At 38.1% G+C, this 21200-nt stretch overlaps 1 protein-coding gene across 4 annotated transcripts; it reads right to left on the reverse strand.

Annotated features, from left to right (window-relative positions):
- Positions 1–425: 425 nt before the first annotated feature.
- Positions 426–19741, reverse strand: LOC132128836 (protein FAM110B-like). Of its 4 annotated transcripts, none has more exons than XM_059540200.1 (2): positions 19588–19741; positions 426–3947 (listed from the first exon to the last, which is right to left on the reverse strand). In XM_059540200.1, the coding sequence occupies exon 2, from the start codon at positions 3451–3453 to the stop codon at positions 2101–2103; it is 1353 nt and encodes a 450-aa protein (XP_059396183.1). In that variant the 5' UTR covers positions 3454–3947; positions 19588–19741; the 3' UTR covers positions 426–2100. The 4 variants fall into 4 exon arrangements, with proteins under 4 accessions (XP_059396183.1, XP_059396184.1, XP_059396182.1 ...); XM_059540201.1 differs by lacking the exon at positions 19588–19741 and adding an exon at positions 18924–19040; XM_059540199.1 differs by lacking the exon at positions 19588–19741 and adding an exon at positions 12609–12747.
- Between the last annotated feature and the right edge of the window lie 1459 nt (positions 19742–21200).

The following is a 21200-nucleotide window of genomic DNA, read 5'->3' on the forward strand; positions in this document are numbered from 1 at the left end:
TCTGCTGGTCTGCTCAAGGTTGGTCATCATTCACAGGTGACTAGGGCAACATGCTGCTGCTGGAAAGAGTCTCAGACTCATCCTCAAGGAACAATATTTTACAGTATATAATAAGTTTGAAGAGATGAAAAATATATTTATTTCTTTTTGTCCATACAATAAATTTAAAAGGGGTCCAATGTTGTTTTAGACCCAGATTACTTCCATTGCATAGCCAAAAAACATTTAAAACTATCTCTCTCTCTCTCTCTATATATATATATATATATATAGAGAGAGAGAGAGAGAGAGAGAGAGAGAGAGAGTTTGTCAAGATCTTCGGATAACAGTATTTGTTAAGTTCAGGTTTGTATTTTGCCTCATTTGTTTTCTGGTAATCTAGATCAAGGTTTAAACTATTCAAATCATAGAAAGAACAAAAAAAGTCACAACTTGTTTTCAAAAACATCTCTTTATTGACATCTTCAAAAGACCGATATTGCATTTGACTCTTCCCAAGTTGATGGTAAACTTCAGAGAACAAGCAGAACCATGTTACCCTCTTACTTCAAGAACTACTGCACTGAACTGTTTGAGGGTTTGTACCTTTGTCTGTATTCTTTCAGCACAAAATATTTCAATCAATAAATGTTTTGCATTTACCTCTTCATGCACTTATGGCTATATTTAGATTGCACAGTCAAGGAAAAAAATTTACTTGATTATTGTGCTTCTTTTAATTAAGCAAAACTTTCTCTCAAAAACTCCCAACCAAAAGTGAACATTTGTGTGGCCTCGTGACTTGTCTATGTGCACATATTCGACCAACTTCCATCAAAATAACATTTGTCTCTTCGTAAGGCTTTTCTTTCGCACTACAAGTGTGAAAACTCTGCGGTAAAAAAAATTAACAGCTTTGATTCCCCCAAGATTATTGAGCCAAACACAATATCCCTCAGTTTTGTCAACTATCAATCCTTACCTGTCTTACACAACTGTTTAAAACATCACCTATCCAAAACAGAAAAATAGGCAGAAGGAACAGTCACAAAAATAGAAAACCCACACAAATCATACATAAAAATTAAGCTGAATGGAATGAACATCTATGTGTTTTGGAATGCATGTTTAAGAAATGCACATCGTGCAACTGTGCTTTGCCACGTAATACAGCTGTACATGCAAGTGTGCATGCTGACAAGAGAATCTCACGTGCTTATATTTTGAAATTCTAAACTTATATTCAACAACAGTCTACCAGCCATGTTTGCAGAGGAGCAGCTCCTCTGTGGAAGCACTTCTTCACAGTATCATAGTCTCACCTTCAAAAAAAAGTCTACACTGAACATCTGATGCACTTGTGAATTTTACACCTATGGAGCAAAAGTGTATGCACAGTGAGCAGGGGTTTGTATGGGCCTCGGTTTCTATATGCGTGCACTTTAGGGATTTGCAGGCGGTCTCTGTTCTAGGTGTGGCCTACTTAACTCATCCCTGAGGTCTTACTACCACCGACACCAAATGATGACCTCATAAACACAAGCATCCAAAATGGCTTCATTCATTCTTAAATTCTTCATCCAATACAAAGATTTCTAAAACTAGAAAGTACCTGCTTGATTTCCAATACTATGAACACAATGGTTCCTACAGGCATTAGCTTAGGCCACGGGTACCACAGCATTGCTGTTTAATAAAGACTTTGTACCTAAAAAGCACCAGCACAGCAGATCGACTGCTGCCTTCATCGTCATCCATTCAGCCACTCTTTTAGTGACTTTAGCTTTAGTCTTATTGCTTAAACCAAAATGTATCAAAGTCACAGTGCTGAGAGTCTGTAGTATTCCACATCTAGAGGTACGTCATCCTTGAAGATCATCAGATGCTTGAAAAACAACAGGATGTCCATGTAAATTCTATGTAACAAACATCATGAACATTATCCGTATAGTGAGGAAAATACAAACAAAACAAATATTTGTCAGTGCCTTTAAACATCTTCAAACAATAACATAATAAATATTAGGTGTGTGACAGACATCAACCAAATACTACAGTAAGTCTCTGTCTTATTTATGCTCTCTGGTACTTGTGGGTGAGTAGACAACCAGAGAGAAGCTTCTAGACATTGGAGATGTTTTGTGAGACATCCCGTGCTTGTCGGATACCATAGAGCCACTTAATGACACGTGCATTCCTCTCAATGACAGAAATGCCGTAGGGAACACGCTCACTGGGCTTTATAGGCCCATCGTCATCATCGCCATCATCCTCCTCTTCTCCTTGCCGTCCATCCCCACACTCTGAGCTAGGCGTACTGACGCTGCGGAGTTTGGAGACTGACACAATGTCCGAATTTGCCCGGGCAAAACGCTCCATGCCACCCATTACTTCCACCTCATCTGGGTCCAGTCCACAGTAGTTGAAGAAGCGCTCCAAGTCAGCTGTGGCCCGAGAGTAGCGGTCGCTCAAGTCTGACTTGGAGCGGTGAAGGGAAGGGTGCTTTCGGGTTGAACCGGGACGTGACCCTCGAGAGCTAGCTGAGGAAATCCGGGTGAAAGCGGGGGAAGCCGGGGACAAAATGCCAGGGCGCAGAAGCAGTGGGCTAGAGGGTATGCAGGGGGATGAAGGGTGAGCAGCCAAAGGTTGCTGCTGAGCAGAAGATGTGGGAGGGGCCTGTGGCCGGGCTATCTGTGGTTGAGCTACTTGAGCTTGTCTAGGTTTGGGTTGTAGAGGCAATCTCTGAGGTTTCCTGATCTCTGCCTGTGGTCGCACATCCACCCGTCGTACAGTTACGGAGTTGGGGGTCCCGTAGCTACCTTGTGACACCAGTCGGGGAGCTCTGGCTGGGACCGGAGGTGGCCTTCGGCTGGGCTCTGCAAGTGAGGGTTGATTGATAAGAGGAGAAGAAGTGCGAGAGGAGTTGGGCATTGAGCCAAGGTGTGCTTTGAAGTTAATGCAGTGCTGAGGTTCTACAGATTGTCCACTACCGACACTCTGACCTCCAGAAGAGGGTGAGGAGGCTGAGGGAGAAGTAGAGGATGGAGTAGGTGAAGATGCAAGTGGTCCATCATAGACATTAATTAGATTATTGAGTACTTCAAGGTTGAGTTGCGGTCCTCTGCTCATGCCATGATCCGGTCCTCTGTTCTCTGTCTCAAGTAGCCGCCGGGTAATCTTCCTTGCTGGTGGAGTGTTTATTCTGCATTGCATCATCATGCTTGGTGATAACAGCGGTTTGCGGATGACTGGAGGTTTCACAGGCTCTTGTCTAGTAAGTGCCACTTGCTGACTCTTTACGTACTTGGCCTTGTCTGCTTCCAGGCGTTCAACTGCACTCAGTTTCCGTGCTCCTGGCTCGGGCGCTCTGCGGAAGTAGTCCGGGCCTTTGTTGAGGATTCGGAAAGGCATGGCAGAAGTGAAGGGACCCCCAGTAAGACGACCAACTGTGGGATGAAGGGTCTCCACTGGCATGACTGGTAGCAGTGGGATTAATTTAAGAGGTGAAATGAAGGGTCAAAGTTTCTGTTGTTCAAGAATGTCTTGCAATCCCAACAAAGACTTTTGTAGTCACAGGTCTCTTTATTCCTTCCCCTTTGAATTTTAAGATCTTTTTCCCCACCTTCAAGGGCCCCTTTAACTTTCTTACCGGTCTGAACACTCCTGCTGGTGTTACTTCACTCTTTTTTGTGTGTCTCTTGCCTCTATTATCTGCTCTCTCCCGAGTCTGGTTCATTGAATTGAGGCCCGTGTGATGGGGTCGTAAAGTGTCGCATTCCACATCAGTCCGGCTGAGTGACCCACCAGGAGCAGGCAGATCCTGAAGTGAGCTCCTTGCAGCTGAAAGGTTAGCTGAACAGTTCTGGTGAGAAACGGTGTCTCAGTCCTTTCCTCTCAAACTCCAGATGTCTTGTAAAACACTCCTTAAAAACCTGATCCTCTTTTTCTTGTAATCCTGGACTCTTTTCCTGGAGGAAGAAGAGAGAGAGAAAGATGCTGTCAGACATGGGTAGTCAAAGAGAGGACCTCCTTTCGCTCCCTCTGCTCCACACATATAACAGATACTGGAGTACTCTAGGGCGAATGGGGCAGACGTTTGGTTTTAATGCACTGTCTAGCCCCTCCCACTACACTACATGCGCAAGCAGCCAATCAGGAAAGAGAAAAGAGTTCCAAGCACAAGAGGTGGAGAAAGGAGTTAGCCAGCAGCCGACCTCTGATTGGTCGAGGGCTAGAACGCTAACCAATTGCACCCTTCCCCCACTTACAACAAACAATCCTACTGAATTTTTATTTAAATGTGATTCTTTGAAAAGAAACAAAAAAGAAAAGGGCAGAGCTAAAGAACAGCTGCAATCTTTTATATTCAGTTGCATCAAATAGTGGTGTTTTATGAAAATATTTAAATGTCCTCCTTCATCCCAGTGTTCATGAGCGCACAAAGGCACTTTGTGTAGTGTCTTTAAAGAGTACATTATAGGCAGATTATTAGAGCTGAAACAACGAATCGATTAAAATCGATTATTAAAATAGTTGTCAACTAATTTAGTCATCGATTCGTTGCTAAATAACTTTTATTTGCCGTAAGCGGCTCATTTCGTGCATATTTCAAATCTGCGGTGACCAAAGTGTGGCAGTAATGAGCCACCGGAGGTTTTACTCAGCCAGTACAACAGGAGAAGTAGCGAATAGCCAATAGCTGGCCTCGTTTTGTCAAGTGCTTCCCGAACAGCGTCTCTGCAGCATTCAGCAGGATGTGGGAGTACTTTACTTTGAGCCTTCAAAAAAGAAGAGTAACCTGTAAACTCTGCACTACGGAACTGTTTAAGGGGACGTTCACATATCGCGTCTTTTGCGCGCTCAAGTTCGTTATTTCCAACACCGCATCGAGTTTTTCAACATTTCAACTTTTCAGAATGCAGCAAGCGCACCGCGGGTCATGTGACAAGAACTAACCAATCAGCTTCATCCTTTCCCGTAACAACGTTAAAAGCTCAGTCAAGATGAAAGGAACAGCTGATCATAGTTGTATATGGATTTCCACTTTGAAATAAATTTAGTAGCAGAGCTACTGCAAGCGATTTTTTGAGCTGCAAATCCATTTATCCTTTGCTGAAATTTCCGCGTCTTCAAGGAGAGAGCACGTCATGGTTGCTTAGCAAAGGCAGACGCCTCAGGGGCGCTTCTGCACGAGCGCTTTGGAAAGGAGGAGAAAGTGGCGCGCCTAGCGTTTTCCACGCGTTTTTAGGCGCGATATGTGAACGGCCCCTAAGACTTTCATTTGTGCAGATTCTCCAGTACAATATTGTTTGCAAATGTTTAGTCGTAAAAGCTGATAACATTGCTTTTTAACAGTTAACATTTAAAGCTTTACAAACATGTTCTGTGATCAGTTTGTCGTTTACCAGTTCAAAATTCAGTCGTGCAGCCTAATTATGACTGAATGAGAGAGATAAATGTTTAAAGATATTTGAAATACACTTTTTTTCTAAGTATTCACTGCTCTTTTTCACACAGCAGGTTTTTTGTGTGTGTCCAATTTTTTTTTCTGGACAACCTTCTGATGGATTTTACTTTAAATTGTGAGTTCCATTCAGGTTTCATGCCATTGGCACTTTTTTCGAAGGATTGTTTACAATTTCACAGCAAAAGCTATAAAGCTGTTTTCCAGTAAATAATAAAATACAATGCACTGCAATTTTATTCTGTTTTATCCTTATTCTTCGTGAAAATATGTTCTGAAAGATTCCTTAATAAGCTTTGTCCGGGATGTTAAACTACTTTAGGAGCTCTAAGGACTGCCATGGTGAAAACATTTGATATCTCCTTGTGAAATTTGCTAGAGTATGGGTCAGTGTTTTGATTGCAGAAGAGTTCGACAAAGGATTACTAACACAATAAAACAACTCCAGGTATATTTTTAATGAGGATATGACAATGCAAAATGGTTAAAATCTCTTAAAAATCTATGCTGAAGGATAAAGACCATTTATTAATAATTTACTTGGGGAAAAAATGGAAAAAACTAAAATATAAGCACATAAACCGATTAATCGTAAAAATAATCGACAGATTAATCGATTATCAAAATAATCGTTAGTTGCAGCCCTACAGATTATCATGTTTTATATTCTTGTCTCAGACTAGATCTAAGAAAAGGCTCATTTAAATCTGTCTGTAACACTCATGAGCATCCACACAGAAAAGCTAGTTTTATATAATGTGGTAAAACCTTTTTAACTTCAAACTATAAACAGAGAGAGCGCTGTTTTAAAATCTGTGCTGGCTCAAATTGAGACATTTTCCCTCATTCTCTTCATCACAACTTTGCTTTCATATTCTCTTGATCCTCATTGTCAAGGGAGTGAAGGCAATTTGCTTTTTTCCTTCCCTATTCTTCTTTTTGTTACTGCATTAAAGGTTTGGATTACATCATCAAGAGCGCTGAGAGGCTTGATCCTTGGCGTTCATCATCATCATTATATTCAAATACACATTTTTAATTAATCTTTTTATAGCATGACTTCTTGTCTGGGCCCTCATCCCTGTTGTGCTCCCCATCCCCTTCTTTCACTTAAAAGATAGAAAAGACTAAATACAATAGAAAGACAGACATATTCTCTAATCAACAACAGTTCTTTTGAAACCCTAATTACTGAACAAGGTGAACTGCCTTTAGAGAAACCTACTAATAACCTCATTGACATTTGCCTGAAAGACTGAAAAATAAATAGCCAAAATTGTTTAATGAGCTACTTGACTTGCTCTGCAATTATTTCCAACATGAAATCAAAATTGACCCCATTCGCTTTCTTAATAGTTCCTTGTAATATTGTGAACATTTTATCAGTGCTTCTGTCCGTCTTTATTGCAAATCTTAATCAAAATAAAGTAGCTTGCTCTTCCGCTGAAGTTTCAAGGTTCGATTGATAATTTTAACTTCAATATTATGTTGATTATCGTTTTAATCTATGTAAAATGGGAACATTTCATGTAAAAATTTATTGACTTTTCAGGGTTATTTGCTTTAGATACAATATTAAAAACCCTTACTGTTGACACCAATGATTCCATTCTGGTTTTTGAGTCGTTCAGACATGTGATTCTGACTTGTGTGTGACAGGAAAGTGACAGGTAAGTTAAAAGAAGGTTACTTCTTTCATTGAGAAATGCCTTGTGTTGTGATGTTTCCATTACTATGGAAATATAATTATTTTAAACATGCTTGGCATGTCTCTTATAAGTGGCTTATTGACAGAGTAATGCAATAAATGCTTATCCAGGGCAAATTCTGTGATGCATTTTGATGATGCACACACACATAAACACATACAGCTGTCTCTCAGTGGTCAGGCTTTTAATAGAAGACACAGTTGCTCAGGATCCTGCTATGCTGCTAGGGGCGAGGCAGCTCTAGTGACCAAAAGCCAAAATGGATCATCATTCCTTCCCCTCCACATCTCTGTATTCCCCTGTGCTACACTGGCCTTTACCAAACACCAACATGGAGGAAAGCTCTTCCACAGGGATCACAGACTACAAGCATGAAGGCTTGTACATATATGGACAACAATCAAAGCTAGCAGAAATTCTAGGCCTGCTAAGTCATCAGTGCCCTTTTCTCAAAACAATTTAACTACCTCAGGCATCATTGCGATAAGCACACAGACGAACAGTCAATTCAACATCCAAATGATTCCAATTTAAACGATACACTAAAGATGTTTTTGGAACTATAATATTTTGTTAAAATAAAAAAGAAATAAAATCAAAATCACTGTTAAACTGTTTTTAAAGGTTAACTTCTATATATGCACACTAAACATAAAATAGGGTTAATTAACAAGAAAATAAATATCCAAGGCTGGCTGATATGTATCCAAAATGAACAGATACAAACAAATGTTTAAAATAGATCTCTAATATTGGCAGATAATATGGCTACCAAAATATTGTATATCTCTAATCCAAACAGAACTTATACTGAGCTTGAGCAATGATTAAAAATAAAGTTATCTTTTAATAAGCAGGGTTTCATTCCCAATTGTGAGTGGCAATCCACCAGCTGGGAACCACTGTTTAGAGCAAGCAATGATTCTGTCCAACAGAAGTTGAAATTTTACACATCTTACAACACACTGTGATCCCAAAACCATTAAAGTGTTTAGGTCTCATGTAAAATATGATCCCCAAACAGAAGCAAACACACAGTGAAATGTAAGGGCCAAAGGGGCGAGGAGGGTGGCACGAACAGCCCACTGCTATGGGCACAAGTGAGGTGTGAACTGATTTAGATAACAGAAGCATTTCAGCACTGAGCCAACTGGACCCAGAACACTGAGGACATGGTGAGAGCCAGGAATACACACACTTAGAGCCACACACACCCACGTCAGACTGCCACAACCACAGAGACACACAGGCATCTCCAAAGCAAACCTTGCTGGGCACAAACTAAAGATCTGTTCTTGATTTCTGAGAGCTGATGTAATTTTCCCCACAGTGTTTAGTGGTGGACTGGATTGTTGGTTGAGCCACAAAAAAACGTGAATGGAAAATGTTTGCTAACGGCTTGAGCATGGCATCTAACAGTGATGTTTTTATGGGTGTTTTTAAACCTGAATGGATGTGTAATGTTCGTTTTATTAGTATTTAATGATATGAGGTACACTAAATGAAGGAAAATTTGATGCAAATAAGCTTACAGTAAATACCATGGACAAATGCACTGGGAAACGGCCAGTCGAGCATGAAGGTCTACAGCTGCAGGGAGAAAGCAAAAAAATGACCTCACTAATTTTGGCTGAAAGAAACTCAGCAATGTAATTAGAGAGCAATTCAGCATGACTGGAGGGAATCTGCTTTTTTAAGAATATCTTTTAGTTACTGCTGCGACAACAGGCTCAACATGAGAGATACACGTGAGTGGGGAAAATAAAAAAGAACAAGGAAGAGACAATACAAGACAGAAAGTGAGGAAGAGAGAAGCAGGTTGGATATCTAAAAAAAACAAAGATGAAGAGAGAGATAGAGACGGCATGTTGGTAAACGGTAATTTGAAGATTTTTAGTTTTCTAATGTGAGTGGCACTTGTCAAAGCAAATTGCATCACCACCATGTCAAGGTCTTGCTTAAGTGCTAAAGTTTATTTTTTAGTCCGTTACTATGTTGTTGCTAGTGTGTTCAGCTCAAATTCATAAGCCCAGTCTCTATCAAGGTCCTTAGATATGCTTGCTTGGGTGCTCCTTTTAATTTCCATAATATGTTTTGATACGTTGACCAATTTAGCTTGACACATCACATCTTTCTTCAAAAAACCGGATTTCAGTAATAACTCAAAATGCATCATAATTTTGACTGCACTTTGTGTTAGGGAAGAATAGCTGTACAGTTGCCAGGCTTTACAAGTTGTCTATGTAGAGGCATTTACGACTCTGTGACTGGAGACTGACAGCTCTAAAAAGATCAAAACCAACATTTACTGTTCCTGGCAGCCCAGAAGGATTCACTCTGAGGCTGAGTCACCTGTGCAGTGTTACAGTTACGCTCCTGTTCCCTAGGCTACAAACTTTCCATCCTTTAAACGGGTCAGGAAGCTTGCGTGAATCTGTTCAGGTATTAGGCAAGGACTGAGCATAGAAGATCTGAAATCACTATGAGTAACGAAGGAATTCAGGAATCTCTCCCAACTGGAAACATGAGCCATCCTGCTGACTAAAGCGGACGTTATTTAAGTAAAAAGAGAATTAATATGTCAATCAAACTCATGCAGAGACGTTCACCAACTGGTGTAGAAAAGAGACATGGTGAGGAAAATATTACCTTTGCAAGGTTGGGTTTTTTTTAAGCACGTTACCAAAAGAGGTAACTGATAAGGAAAGTCAGATAAGATGAATTTTGGAAGAGCCCCCATAAACTACTATTTAGCAACAATTGTTCTCACAGTTCTCAACTGATTTATTGATATCGGCTTGTTTCAGCTGTATTTAGAGTGAATCTGAGTGGCTGTGCCCTACAGATGAACCTCATTTGTGTAACCACTCACTTAAAGATTTGACCTCTTACATGACACTTTAGGTGTTAGATATATGTACAAGCTAACTATATAATTCCCAATGGTTTTTCCTGATGGCTTTTACTGCATTTGACAGAGTCACACCTCTCACTCAACTCACCTCAGCGACTGTAATAAAGACACCCCAGAGGATTCAAGCCTTTAGCCTGATAACCCTTCACACTGCCTCCATCCATACTACCACAAAGCTCTATCGGTGAGAGACAGCTGGTTATAAAGGGTCTTAAACAGCCTTCTCTTCTCAATTTGTGGCAATGCACAACACAGCTGTTTCCCCTCCGTCCACAGCAGGCCAGGATGACCTCTCAACACAACATCATTAGACAGAGCTGGTATTGTACTAAACATCCCACAGCAAGACCAGGATACAACTAACACTGAATATCTGAATGAGCCCTGAGGATATTATCATCATTCATCTCCCATTTATAAAGTCAGCCAATATATGAATCCCTAAAGAGATGTAAACACAGTTTACCTCTTTGCCACATCTCACACTCAAAGTTTATATAAATTTAAATAAATACATTTATGCATTTAGCAGATGGTTTTTTTCCAAAGCGACTTACATTACAATTTTCTCCTAACGTGTTCTCTGGGATTTGAACCCCTAACCTTGCACTTGCTAACGCAGCTACAGGAACACTAATAATATATAAAGCATGTTAGAGAGGAAACAAGCAGAGAATAGGCTCGGTCCATTCCTTCATTTCTCATGTTGACTGTAAAAAGATAATCAGATAAGAGCAAAAAGTCCATCTGTCTTTCGTGGGCCAGACACAATGTGAGCATAAATACCCCAAATTTTTCCTCCATCCATCACTTTTAAAGTTCAAATCAGAGAAACCAGATTAGATCAAATCAGATCCCTGGAGTTTGGCTGAATGTCACAAGCGATTAGGACACTCAAGCAGCACAGCACTGCTCAGACAGATGTATCTGACCCCAGAGACCTGGGTGATCTGTCACTTACATGACTAGTGATTTACCGTTTCCACCAGATAAAGCTCTTCACTACCAGCTGCACTTTTGAGCAAGGACACTGTGGTGGCAGAGGTCATTTTAAAATCTCATAATGGCCTGATCAGCCCCTAATTACAACCATGCCAACCCTGTATCTGTCAGACTCTGCCATGACCTCGGTGTCCTTTAAATGGACCCTGACCCTGTGGCCTGCCTCAGGCCTGACAAAGTGAAGCTGATAAATGTCACTCACACATTCTAAACACTAAAAACACATGCACACTCACACCTGACAGAATAACAGTCTGCCACACAAAGCACACCAACACACAGAAGCATATATCTGTGTGTGGACACAGTGTGTAATCACAGAGATGGTTTAAGTGTCAGCCCAGTGTGTTGTTTTTACCTTCTTCCACCGCAGCTACCAGTTCCGCTTTCCCACAGTCTCTCTCCCTCACACACACACAGAAACAAAAGAACAACAAACAACTAGTAACTACGTTTACAAAAACTAGAGCACAACACAAACATGTCCTCCAAACACACACAGGCAGAGGTCACGTATTAACCCAGTTTGACCAATAAATAAGCCAGAACTGTCAGTGAGTTAATGGATCACAGATAGGGAAAGAGAGAGAGAGAGACAGTTTTCCTGCACAAATATGCAGACAATATGACAGTTGATATTACACACACTGATTAATTTCTCAATCACAACTATTTCGACAAACTGTTGACATTCATTTTAAGGATGTACGATGTATCATTTCATATTGGATATTTAATTGTTGATGCTCATTTTCCCTTTGTTTACATTCAAATGACATTTGCTCATTTAAAGGTAATCTTCAAAACACTAATAATTTATAAAAACTAATTAAATGCCCAAAGATGAATGCCCATTTTTGTACATATTAATCTTGTGATGCCTAAATTCATTTGCAGAAAAAAATATTTAGACAAAATAATATAAAGAATGTAAAGAAGAATATACTTTGTTAAATTAATGAATATAATTTGCCAATTATCAGCTTTATAAATAAATATCAGCCAGTTTTTATTTTTTATTATTATTATTTTCAGAAAATTACATACAGCACACGCACAAACCCAACACAATCCCACAACTGAGCTCAAAAAAGCAAACCCACAGACATCCACTGTTTTATTGCATATAACAAAAGTCCTGATGGGAAAATGCTTGAAGTTTATCTGTATTTAATTGCCCAAAAACTGAACTCAATCACCCTACACTCACACGATTCTTACAGATCCCATATAAACAACCATTATGTCTTACTAGGTAATCAGTCCAGTCCCAGCATGCTCAAATTAGACTCGCTAGACACTCACATTCTTCATAAATGAATGATGAAATGAGAGAACATGAGTTATACATGAGCCTTACTGTTACGGCCATTACAGTTGAAGATAAAAAGACAAAAAAAAAAAGATAAGTAAATAAAAAATACAAAAACTAATATAAAGCCAGGGTTCAACACAGTCAACACAAACTAACTGCAGAAAGCTGAGACTAATCCACTAGTCTCTAGATTACTGGATCTCTGTTACAGGTTGCTTAACTTACCAGGACAAGTGTTTTCCAAGAGCAGAATGAAACTCTCAAGCTGTCGAGACTTTTGAAGAACGGAGCTCAGCAGAGAGTCGGCACTCCAGCGAATGTGTGTGAGTCTGTGTGTGTGTGTGAGAGTGTGACTGACACGACAACTCAAATACTTCTCCTCCTCCTCCTCCCACTTCCCTACATGGCTCCTCCCAGCCAATTCTTTCAGGAAGAGCTGGGCTGGAGAAATACAAGCAGGAAGAACAACTCTTCCCCATGGACACATGAATTCATTCAGGCACCACAGAATGTGTTTGTGCCTTATTTACTCCACAAATCCTTTGCCTATTCTTGGACTCAAGGGTTTCCGATTGGAGTTGCTGCTTCCGATCGGAGTTCACCTCCTGGATATTTGTGCCGTTCATTTCCCAAAACAGCTCTCAATAATATTTTCCAGCATTCCACCTCAGACTACAGGAGGAAGTGATATAAGACTGTCTATCAGCTTCATCAAAGTAAAAGGAGCGCTGAAGTGGTGGCCATAAGGAAATCCCGTCATTCAGTTGGACAATTTCAGGAAGATTTCCAAGGAATTACCTGAGACAGACTGAAGAGAATCATCTCGTATGACTGTTTCTGTTCTGGGAAGCAGACCACAAAGAAGAATTTGTGGTTTCTTGGATCTCAGCATATGAGTCTGGATTTAGCATCACCCTCAAAACACAAGTTCATCCCATAAAATCCTGTAAAAGTGGACTGGATCCAGCTCAAAGTGACAGAAATAAGTGAAAGTTATGAAACAACACTTCATTTTCACTGACACGCATGTATAAAACTCACTTTGGAGACTCCACCTCTCCTTTTTAAGTAAGATTAACTAGATTATTTAAGGAGTGGTTGGATGAAGTCTGGTTTGGCGGACCACTTTTGTATGAAGGTGAATGTAGATAACAGATAACACCTGCCATTAAGATGCACTACAAATAAACAAGACCGACCCAAACAGCTCCTCCTTTTCAGGTCTATTCATTCAGTCAAGTGCAGGTGTGGATTCTTACCCCATTCCTCTCCATTTTGCTGCCTTTGAAACCCACACCCTCATGCCAAAGGGTCAAATCGTAATCACAATACCCACAGACCGTCTGCCTGTGGCTACTGTAAAAGATCTCCATGGGAATGGCTGAAGCTCTGTCTGCGTTGAGGAAAGTTCATCAGCCAGATGCTACCAAAGCTGTGAAATAGGGGCGTGAATGATGGAATCACAGGAATCAATTTGCCTAATTTACTTGGTAAAATTAAACTGATGATTAATTAACTTAGCAGTGTATGAAAACACTGTCTATACAGGGATCTGAAGTGAAAATGCACATTGAGTTGCATGTCATTTTTGCAATGTGTTCCCCCAGATGGAGAAAATGAAGCAACATTTCACTGTCAATAAACAATGATTAAATTCACTGTAAACACAGTGATAGTGTGATAGAGATCTTAACAAGCACTATCAGTGCTTAATATGAAGGATTTTTTCTGCTTTCCCAGGCCAAAACCTGCCCTGCTAACATTTTCACTGCACACCACCCTCATTCCCCCAGTATATAATACATATATTTTATATACTTCATGTATCATGATCATATAACTTATAATTAATACATTGGGTGTATAATGTATTTTTTAATTAAATATATATGTATATTTTGTATTAAATGTATATATATAAAACTAAATATAATTTATTATTAAAGATTTTATCAAAAAAAAATTTTTCTCTCAGTGCAAAATACTTAAATAAATTTTTTAAGAAAACTCAAATTCATTTAAACACAGCGGACTGTTTCAATTAACACTCGATAATCAAACTGTTTAATTATATTTATTCACTATATAGATTTAAAAGTAGGGCATGTAGTCAGTGCCCTGTGCATTAATCAAATCACCTTTAGTCTGAACTACTATGAGATTGTTGACATGGGCTACACTAGTTACAATGTTATCTAATAATTGTTTGAATGCACTTTCATAACCATCATCAAGAGCTGATGACCACAGAGTACTTCTCATGTCTGCCATCAGATTTCCTTTTCTGTTTTAATCTCTTCAAACTCTGTTTAGGGAAGAAGACCTCTGATCCTTCCCCTTAACATCATAAATTCATCCCTGCCCAAGTAAATGTTTATGGTGAAGCTGCTTATGTTGCAGGATCAACGTTAATGTTAAAGAGCCTGTCTGCCCTGTGTGACACATTGGTAACGCTGTCAGCACTGATCTGTCTGGGTGCTCATCTGAGCTGCTGAAGAATGGCAGTGTCTTTGAGAGAGAGGATTATGGAGCAGTGCAGGATTACTACTACTGCCCATCTTTCATTCTGAAGATCACAGACCACGCTGCAGGCTCTGAGCGAGACACACACACACACACACCCCTCTGTGAACCTGCACGTACACATAAACATGATCTACTGATTAATCAAACAGTGATGAAAATGACTGTTGGCTACGATGAGCTCACCCATCATAACAAGCTGTTTACATACTTTACAGTTGCATTTAAATAAATGGTTCAGATTTCCATGCAGGTTACATTTCTTATCAGAGGATAGAAGAGAGATGGACGCCAATCCAATTCCCTCTGAATTCAAAAGTGGTGTTATAAGGAAAGAATCTCTGTTGTTGTTGTTTTTGCACAAAATTCTGCAGTATGGATCTACCCAGCTAACATAAATTTGGTAACATTCCAATTAAGTAATTTATTATTAAAAGTAATGTAATATTTTTAATGTAAAAAAACTAACATTTTTGCAAACATTACGGGAATGTTACTCTTGCTCAGAATGTTCTGAAACTAATAACATTCAAAAAAAAACATTAGATGAACAACTAAAATATTTCAGAAAACTGAACGTTCTATTAACGTTACTGGAAGAAAGTTTGTTCATAACATTAAGGGGAAGCTTGCCAGAACATTTGCAGAAGTTCTGAGGATGTTCCCTGTTTGCTGGGTGAACAACCTCTCTAGGGGCGGAGCATCTAAACTGCGTTTTCAGAGTTTTCAGCAGAATTCTGTCTGGAGATTATGGTTACAAGTGGGTGGCACTGAAAAGATTGTTTGAAATTGAGCCTGCTTCAACATGTGCACAGCCACACACACACACACACACACACACACACACAAAGAAACAGTTTGCTAAAAAGGCCAGGCAGGTCAACACTGCAGATTTGGAGGCATTGCACAAAAACAAGAGCACCTGAGCCAATCAATGCATGGAGAAAGATGGAGATCAGGGGTGAGTGTACTCTCAGTCGCAGTGTCATACTGGTGAGGAAGCCAGATTCAATCTCTCACATACTGGAAGGAAACATGGCCCTCTGGGTAGGGCGGAGGGCTGCCTGGACTAGTGCTGTTTATCTTGGGAGGGCAGGTTCTAGGGTAGAGACTTGAAAGAGCCAACTCACATTCCTCAGGAAAATTAAAAAATGGAGATTTAGAAGAGTGCATAAGGAAAAGAGAAAAGCTCGGTCTCTTCCAAAAGTGTGGAAGTTGTATTTAGTTAAAGCAAGTGGGTGGTTGATGTGGCAAACTTCTTATGGGTCAAAAAGCATAATCTAGAGATAAAAATAAGACTAGACTTATTAGTTGAGTGTGCCTGAATTTCATATTTCTAAAATTTCAGTGCTCATATTATGTAACTGTCATGATGTTCGCCTCTGAATAAAATATTTACATTTATTAATTTAGCAGATGCTTTTATCCAGGTTGATTTACAAATGAGGAACATCTAAAGCATAAAAGTCAACAGTACAGTAATCAGGTATACATTTGAAATTCAGCCTAAAATATACAAACATTTGTTGATTAGGAACTATTTAACTCATAATAAACTTAATACAGGGGTTGGTTAAATAGACTTTGTGTCACTATAATAAAAAAAGTTTCAAACTCCGTTAGAAATGTTTGCTCATTGGAGAGGAAAAATTGTTTAGGACATTGGTTCAAGATGTCAAATATAAAAGATAAAATATAAACAGAAATTTTAAATTTATATCTTTCAGTACTATTATACCTAAAAACATCATGTGTAATTGGGAATGCCAAGACAATTCTAGCTGATTTCAATTAGGCCACAGATGTATGTGTGTATATCTGTTTATGTGTGTGTTTATGTCCCATTATCAACCCATCAGCTACTGAGAAATCACACAATAAACAAGACATATTATACACTGATGCCCATTCCAACATTTCACTGATTTTTTTTTCCTTTCTAAATGAATCATCATCATTTGTTATTCATTCTTTAAAAACTATCAAACATTTTAGAGTTTTAGGAAAGTTTGAGATCACTCAATGCATCAGATTCTCTCTCTAATCTTCTCCACTCCGCTGAGTGCAGGATCATTTTATCCACTGGAGCCTTGAGGCTGTCAAATATCACAGAGAGAGATTGTGATGCTTCACATGGTTTGCAGACTAACTGGCTTAGGACTTAGTGGCTAGTCTGTGGTTGAGGGTATGTGTGTGTGTGTGTGTATGGTTTGAGAAAACAGACTTTGCTCTGGAGGAGACAGAGAATATGCAGACTACAGCTTAATCACTACTAAACAGTAACAGTCCCCCCCGTTGTCTATCTCTGCTGATAGACCTCCACTTGCCTCTGACAGTCCCAAATTGGAATTTGACTTGCGGCACATACTGAAAATTCACAAAGCACAACCAGAGGAGACAGAGGAGACGAGTAAAGTCATGGACTCAGATTGTGTTTCGACATCCAGACTGCTCTCAAATTTCACAACAATGTGGAGAATGATTTCCACAAAACTGACATCAGGACTAATACTCAAGAGTGCACAATCTTTTTGCCATGTGGCTTGCTGTGGGTCTTTACTCTATTCAAATACATCTCAGGCCTGTTTAGACTTCATTTTCCACATCCAGCATAAAATTGAGCACACAAGCTCTTCAAAGTATATGCATTCCCAGTGTACACATTAAGGAAGGAAAATGCAGACAGAATTGTGATTAAAAAAAAATATAAGAAAAAATTATTTTAAAAAATAAAAGAATTGTGATAATTGTCATAAAAAATTTAATTTAGTGTATAAATTCATGTTTTATGCCTTAATTTGATTACCCGCCATTTTTGATAATTCATTTGTATTACATCATAATCCAGAAAAATTAAAACAGACAAACAGAATTTCTGAAAAGAAAAAAAAAAACATTAAATACAGCATTATTGTAGTATTATAGTATTATTGTACTTTTTTTTTTAAAATAAATAATTAAATGGTTATTAAAATGTAATTAAATCATTAAAATGAGAAACATGGAATTTGGGGAAAATAAAGCAGAATTTGGTGAAAACTAAAATGGGGCCTTAATGTAATTTGTGATAAGCTTTTAATAAATTGTTATAAATTTTAATTGTAAAAAAAACAGAATTCAGGGGGGAAAAACTAACGGAAAAAACCCATAATTTAATAACTGTCTACAACCCAACTATACCTTTAAAATAAATATCCCATCATCAAACGAATGAGGATAAAAAACATGTGAAAATACACTAAAAATAAAAGGTCTCATTAAATGAACTTGATTCTTTATATTAATATTTCTAATGAAGGATAACATCTAAAATGAAATCTTCAGTCATTATACCACAAAGAAAAGGGGCACAGCTGCCAGAACACATAGACATGACATAGAATGGCTGGTAATGTTTGTTTGAATACTTCAGGCCTTATCGTGTACAGAAAGGTCAATAAGATGCAATTCCCTATTTAGACAGACACTGAATGATAATGCTAAGGTTATCAACTAACAGGGAATTAAAAAAAAACATACCCTAATCCCTCAGTTTCCTTAGCAGTGGAATCAGGTCAGAACAACATAAATAGTAGTATATGTGTGTAAAGTAAAACAAAACTGCCAAGCTGTCTTGTTATTTGATCTGTTTCACTTCGATTGGTGACTAAAGATATAATATATGGGCAGACATCCAAAATCACAGGTTTTTTTTTTAAGCATTAGAGGAATCTTGTACTTTAGCAGCCAAATAACCACACACTTATTAGTTTACTTTCCTGGATTGCATCAAAAAATTCTCCCACTGACAGCTGGGATTCAATTACATGGGAAACTGTCTGAAAGGTTAAAGGGGGAAAAAAATGTCTCAATCTCAAACTTCCTTATTAACAAAATACGCTCGATCCAACCACTTAAATGTAAAAATAGTGCAAAAGAAACAATGTCTTAGATAGGAAGCACCTGTCACTTCAGACTTCTGTTCAGTTATTTAGTTTCTTCAGTGAGCAGTGCTGCAGTCAAGGACAAATCACTCACAGAGAATGTGTGCGGGAAACCTTCACTCCAGGACTTGCCCTTGTGCTCCACTTAACAAGACTGCACATTCATTTTCACCCTGCAGTAAAAGTGCCTATCACCCAGAAGAACTGATTAGAGATGGGCAGGCTGATTCACAACCGCGAATCGGTTCTTTCGAACAGTTCATTTTCAAAACAAATGATTCAGGGAATTACGTCATCACGCATTGGCAAAATAACTTTCTGAAAATGTATCATTCAGTTCATAAAAACACAACTATCAAGAACACATATATCATCTGCGTTTACTCTGAACAATATAAAAAATAATTTACATCACCCAGAATCATTCAGACCATCTGTGAACCGCTTCAAAAGATTCGCTAAAACAAAATTCCTCTGATAACGTACATATCGTGCACTTATAAAGGCATTACAAATCACATGATCTAACTGAATGTGCTCAATAATAATTACAAAAAAAAAAACATGTGAGTGATGACATTTCGATCGTCGTTTATTACTTAGACATTAAGTGAAATATATATTAAACTAGACTTTGAAAAATTATAATGTATTTTCAGCATTTACACAGATTCTGATGCTATCGTTTTTGGCTTCAAATAATCCAAATTCATTCGACTATCATAAACGGTCATTGAGTCTTCATTTTTACCACTCACCTGCAGCGTTTCCAAAGCAGACCAGGAACGGGTAAGACTCAAACAAGATTGTACCGTATGAATTTAGTTAATAGCTAAAGTGTCTTTGAGACAAAAAGTGAGTGTAACTACATTTTCACAAGCCGATTGAATTTCTGCGGGGAATATACCATTATCAGACGATAACACATGAGGTTGCAGTGTTATTGTGTTATTTAAAAAATAGGACGTTAACGGTAACACGTGCTTCAGTTTAACACCCAAACATATGTCTGTTATTTATTTATATGTTCTTACAATAAAACAAAATACAGTTTAGGACAAGAAAAGGGGTTTGTGTGTTTGCACATGGTGTGAACACCCCCAAAACTGCGATTAATAGTATGAGCCGAATCCCGCCATTGGTCGCTTCCCATTTTGGAAAACGCAGGGAAGTTTCCAAGGTAACCGCCCCTCAATGTGTTACGTATTACGTAATTGTTTGGACTCCCGAAAAACTCTGTACGTTCAAATTCAAATGTCGTACCTACTCAAACAGTAGTAACAGTATCTGGGTCAAAATCCATATTATAAACATCATATCATTTGGTTTTATTCTGGCGAGAGAAGAATAAGATGAATAGTACTTTAGAAAACTTAAACTAAAAGTGATTAATTTAAATTCAAGCCTAGATTATTTTTTGCAGCTCATTAGGACAAAAGCATATGGAGGACCAAACCTTCAGAAATGTAAAATAAATACATAAATATGTATGATAGATAGATAGATAGATAGATAGATAGATAGATAGATAGATAGATAGATAGATAGATAGATAGATAGATTAAACAACAGGAAAATAAATAAAGAAATAAATAACTTGATAAAAACAAATATAGTTCATTTGTAATAAAATTTAACCCTGCATTATTTTTTATTTACTTACTCTCTCATTTATTTGTATATTTATTTAATTATTTATTTTTAAATGTATTTATTAATGCATTTATTTATTTCCTGTATATGTATTTATTTATTCCCACATGTATTTATTTCCAGATTGTAGTTTGAGTTTGTAGTTTAGTTGTGTTAGGTAAACAGACTACAACATGTGTGGAGGCTCAGCCAGCTCCAGACAGGGGTGTTATTGGGGGATGGGGTTAATTCATTAACTGACACAGACTCACTAACAGTGTTAGCTCTCCTCTGCATATACAATGGGGCTGCTGATAAACTAAAGTAGCAGAGGGTGAATTCAAAGGGATTTCATTAACTTAAAGTGGACTTCCACATTTTGTCCTCTTTATCTGCTATGGAGAAGCAATTGTGAAGACAAAGAATGCATTAATTTAATTAATTTAAATAACCTCACTTAAAATTACAGATTTATTTTTTTATTATATATATGTGCATATTTATGGTTTAATATTATATGTTTGAAGATGATTCAGCACTTAAATCACCAAATAAAAAACAAACAAACAAAGCAATACAGGCACTGTATAAGGGAATATATTGCACACATCTCAGTTAAGATTACAGATTTTATTTTTGTTTAATATTTTTAATATAAATAATGCATATTTTATATTGTAATATAAATCAAGAATCAAGCTAAGCAATACAGGCATTGTAGAGGAATATATTGCATCAA

The sequence above is a fragment of the Carassius carassius genome, chromosome 46, assembly GCF_963082965.1.
Source record: "Carassius carassius chromosome 46, fCarCar2.1, whole genome shotgun sequence".
NCBI classification, from domain to species: domain Eukaryota; kingdom Metazoa; phylum Chordata; class Actinopteri; order Cypriniformes; family Cyprinidae; genus Carassius; species Carassius carassius.